The sequence below is a fragment of the Helobdella robusta genome (genome assembly GCF_000326865.2).
Source record: "Helobdella robusta unplaced genomic scaffold HELROscaffold_1, whole genome shotgun sequence".
Classification (NCBI taxonomy): Eukaryota; Metazoa; Annelida; class Clitellata; order Rhynchobdellida; family Glossiphoniidae; genus Helobdella; species Helobdella robusta.
Window position 1 is genome coordinate 12,611,885 of NW_008703570.1, and position 4,711 is coordinate 12,616,595.

At 27.6% G+C, this 4,711-nt stretch overlaps 2 protein-coding genes across 2 annotated transcripts in view; one reads left to right on the forward strand and one right to left on the reverse strand.

Moving 5' to 3' along the window:
• The window catches only part of HELRODRAFT_188118 (hypothetical protein), a gene marked incomplete at its 3' end in the record, with an annotated part of 6,067 nt that extends 3,328 nt beyond the window's left edge, over positions 1-2,739 (reverse strand). Inside the window, exons 1-4 of the mRNA XM_009011594.1 lie at positions 2,586-2,739; positions 2,081-2,307; positions 1,680-1,738; positions 1,193-1,376 (exon numbers count right to left, since the gene is read on the reverse strand). Coding sequence (XP_009009842.1) covers positions 1,193-1,376; positions 1,680-1,738; positions 2,081-2,269 — 432 coding nt within the window. The remainder of the gene's footprint in view (positions 1-1,192; positions 1,377-1,679; positions 1,739-2,080; positions 2,308-2,585) is intronic.
• Positions 2,740-3,067: 328 nt separating this feature from the next.
• The window catches only part of HELRODRAFT_188119 (hypothetical protein), a 4,447-nt gene continuing 2,803 nt past the window's right edge, over positions 3,068-4,711 (forward strand). The window contains exons 1-5 of the mRNA XM_009011595.1: positions 3,068-3,300; positions 3,749-3,911; positions 4,177-4,273; positions 4,371-4,423; positions 4,666-4,711. Of these exons, the coding sequence (XP_009009843.1) occupies positions 3,184-3,300; positions 3,749-3,911; positions 4,177-4,273; positions 4,371-4,423; positions 4,666-4,711 (476 nt within the window). The 5' untranslated portion in view covers positions 3,068-3,183. The remainder of the gene's footprint in view (positions 3,301-3,748; positions 3,912-4,176; positions 4,274-4,370; positions 4,424-4,665) is intronic.

Genomic DNA, 4,711 nt, shown 5'->3' on the forward strand with positions numbered 1-4,711 from the left:
GTATATCGTGGTTGATGACGTCAAAGGCCTTTGAGAGGTCTATGAATACACCTACAGTCAGTATCTTTTCGTTAAGATTATTCATAACATTTTGTGCTAATTGCAGCACAGCTTGCTCAGTTGAATGCTGTGCTCTGTAGCCATATTGATTATCATTTAATAATTTATTTATGGACAGAAATGAGGTGACTCTGACAAAAATTATTTTTTCTAGTACTTTGGAAAGTGGAGAAAGTAGAGATATTGGTCGATAATTACTTGTCTCTAATTTGCTCCCCTTTTTGTGAATTGGAACTACTCTGGATGTTTTGAAGCATTGTGGAAATATTCCTTGGACGATGGAAAGATTGTAAATATGAGTGATTGGGATGACAATTTCTGGGATGATTTTTTTAAGTAGATTGTTACTTAAAGTATCATCTGACGTGCTTTTTTTGTTGCTTAAGTTTTGAACAATGTACGTTACTTCTTCTTCATTGGTGGAGTTCATATACATTGATTTACAGATTGCACTATTTATTTATATATATATATATATATTATTATTATTATGTTATTCACTCTATTGACATTCCTCATCAGAGGATTGTACTGTGATTAAATGCTTTGTTGAACAAATAACTTTTTAACTCTCTTCTGAAATCTTTTTCTGGAACAATTTGCTTCAATCTTCAACACACACACACACACACACACACACACACATATATATATATATATATATATATATATATATATATATATATATATATATATATTAATATGTATATAATATATATAGTAACATATAGATACATGTGAACATACATATAATACATATATATATAACATCTGCTGTCTGATTATATTATAATTATATTGTAAATAGATTGCCTTTCTAGTGTTGCTATTTTTTAATTTTAAACACGAGATTAAGACGGCCGATGTAGGTTGTCCTTTCGCAGGTGCGGTGTGGATGCAGTACGGGTTCACGTTCACGAGTTCAGAGTTCACGGCCGCAACTCTGCAGATGTGGGCGGTTACTGTTTGGAAAAATCTTCTCTGCTCAGGGCTCTAGTAGACACACATAAACCAACAAACATTCCAATATATAAAATAAACTATTTAAAAAAAAGAATGACAAAGTATAATAATAAATCCATTACCCTCCACAAAAAAAAGATAACAAATAAATAGAAACCAAAAAACCTACAGTGATATCCCAAATCCTAACTTGACCACCGAGGCAGCCCGACGCAAGAAGTGTGGGGTACTTGGGGTGGAATGCGATACACCACGGCGTTCTTGGATGGCCCTTCAGTGTCTGCACACATTTCCCGGTACTAATTTCTGAAATCCTAATTGTATGATCGCCGTGCGAGGAAGCTATGTATTTCCTAGTGTGTGGATAGAAGTTTAGAATTTTTAATAATTTTTGAAAGAAATTGGTCTTTTAATATTTTTTAAAGTTAATTATTCATTGCCTGTTAAATATTAAATAAATATATATATATATAATATATATATAAATATATTAAAATAATTTTGTCAACATTTTAATGTCATCATTTACTGAACTAGATTATAGATTATCAGTAATGATAATGACAAAGAAGCATTATTATGAAGGATGTACAACCGATAGAAATTAATTTGAAAATTTGAATAAAAATGAAATGAGCAGCTTTTTATTTAATAACCGGTCATAGCTGAAATCAATAATCATCGTTGATTTCGTTTGCCGAGATATCTCGAATGGCTGAATTTAAAAAAAATTAATTTCATTGTTATAAAAAAGTCATCACATTAGGATTAGGACAACTGGGCTCAGGCTTTTAATTCATTTTTTATTTATTTATTATTTTAACCAGAAAAAACATTTTTATTGACGGATAAATTTTTAAAATCATAAATTTATTATTTATAAAATACATAATATAGTTAATAGTAGTTCAAATTATGATCATGCATCTTATTCATATTAAAACCAAAGAAAACATTTTTATTGATGGATGAATTTTTTTTAAAATTATTCATTTTCACCAGAGAAGACATTTTTTTTATAAATTTGACATTCAAATTAGTACTTAAAAATCATCACTTTATTATTTGTATCAAGGTTAGAGGTTTTTTCTTCTATGAATTTTTTGAAGCACAAATCGGGGTTGGCCTTTTTACTGAGTCTCGACCTTTTGACACCCAACTCTCTCATCTGCAAGCACTGAACAGTGTTGCCGTGATGGCTGTTATGGCCGAACATCGCTTCGTGGGTGGCCTTCCTAGTCCTCATAAAATGGATGACAGGATGAGGATACAGCCTCCTTCAGTCTTATATATGTGTTGATAATAGAGTAGACTTAATTACTTAATAATATTAATGTTATTTACCAAGTTATCTTTACTTTAGTTTAGAGTTAGTTTTTTTTACTAGTTTCTTTTGAGTGGATTATTTTATTTTATTAAATATTTTTTAAGTAGGACAAAAATTAAAAATGTGAAAACTAAATTTTCTGAGTGTGACGTGTTAAGTGTTGATCAGGAAAATTTTTTTTTAAATAGAAAAAGTGCAAAATCAAAATGGAGATGGAAAATTAAAAATAACCAACTTGATTTTGTTTTAAGTTTTGTGATTTTTTTCGACGTGATCTGAGAAAGTTTAAATTAATTGGGACAAATATCCTACTCGGACATTATGTAATCAAATAAATAAAAAATAAACAAAACAACTCGTAATTAATTCCCCAAAATCTTTCTGCCTAACTCAAAAAAACAACACTAAACGACAAAAATCCAAATAGATTCTTTGTCGACCCTCCACATTAGATCGATATTTCTTATATTTTTTAATAAAAAACACAAAAAGTATGGAAAGTTGTAAACACATTAGTTTTTATTAAATAATCATTTTTCTTTTAATTTCTAAGTTGTTTGTTAAAATTTAACAATAAAATAGTATAATAAAAACGTTTTTAATGTATTTTTGTTATAATTTGTTTAAATTATCTTTAAATTAGCATGTTGAGATTTGGTGAAATAGAACGAATGACAAGACATTTTAAAAAAATTGGAAATTCCCAACTGCTGTTATTTTTTTAAAAGTGAAAAAATGTCCTAATTAAATGCCGAAGCATTTTTTCCAATATCAAATTAAAAATTAGGAAAAATTAGGTGTAACATTAAAAAATTTGAATTTCTAATTAAGAGATGAGTGGTTTAAGAACGGATTTTTCTGAATGTTCGTCTCTTTGTACTTGTAGTCAACAGCTGCAGCCAAGAAAACCATTTTTGATTGGAGTTTCTGGAGGAACTGCCTCTGGAAAAGTAAACTTACACTTAAATATTTTAAAAAATATAATATAAAAGTAATAGATGTAAGGTAATCTTGAGTAACATGTCGTTAAGAAGGTGCTTGTTCAACTTTTATTTCATTGATTAGTGTTTCTACTTTGTTTACTTTACTTACTCATCTTACAGTTCTTACTGTTTGCCATTTTGAAATAAAATTTTTATTTGTTGTTTGGTTTGCCTTTTTGAAGTAAAATTTTTATTTTAGACAAATATTATTACTAGTTACCTAAATTTTTAAATCTATTTTTGTGTCAATCAAATAATAAATAAATAGTGAATTCAATTGATCCAATTGAACCGATGCTTTAATTTAAATTTAAAACAATCTGTTAATTTAATTAATTAAATATTTATTTAAAAAACTATGTACGTTTTTAAGTTCAAACTAATTATTAATTCAGAGCTTCTATTCTTAATTCAGTCAACAGTTTGTCAGAAAATAGTGCAACAGCTTGGGGACAAGGAGGGAGATAACGAGAACAATCAGAGAGTGTCAATAATTAGCCTAGATAGCTTCTACAAAGATCTCTCAAATGAAGAAAATGAACTGGCACTGCTTGGCAAATTCGACTTTGACCACCCAAGTTAGTGATTAGAGATTAGGAATTGTTATTTTATTTTGATCAACAATCAATCAATCAATTGAATTAATTGATTGAATCAGTTAATCAAATATATTTATATAGCATACATCTCTACTATTCAGTGATGCTTTAGCAGCCAAATTAATTGGCAAAATGAAGTGCTCCCAATTACTGAAATAGTAATAATAAAATTATCACACTATATAATAATGATACTATTACTTATTAATATTATTAATTATTATTTTTATTATTATTTAAATAGGAGTTTTCGATTATGAGTTACTGAAGAGAACTCTATTGGAGTTGATGAATGGAAACACCATTGAGATATTTGATTACGATCACAAGCTCCATAAAAGGTTATTATTATTATTATTATTATTGTTGTTGTTGTTGTTGTTATTATTACTATTACTATCAATGTTGTTTCTACTGTTACTCTTATTTTTATCACAGGAATAAAGAAAAAAGCCGAAAGATATCCTCTGCTGATGTTGTCTTAGTTGAAGGTTAATAATAATTATAATAATTATAATAATAATAATATTAATAATAAATTTAATAATTAGTAAAATATAAATACTTTCATTTTTCCATTGTTTCATCTTTACAATCTTAATTATCATTATCATCGTTCATCATCATCATTATTATTATTTTTATTATTATCGTTAAGTTGGCGTTCATTAATAAAATATAATAAAATTAGCAGGTAATTAGCATAATTTATGATAATTTATTCCAAAAAAAGGTATCTTAGTGTTCTATCAGGAAGACGTGAGAGCCCTGTTTAATAT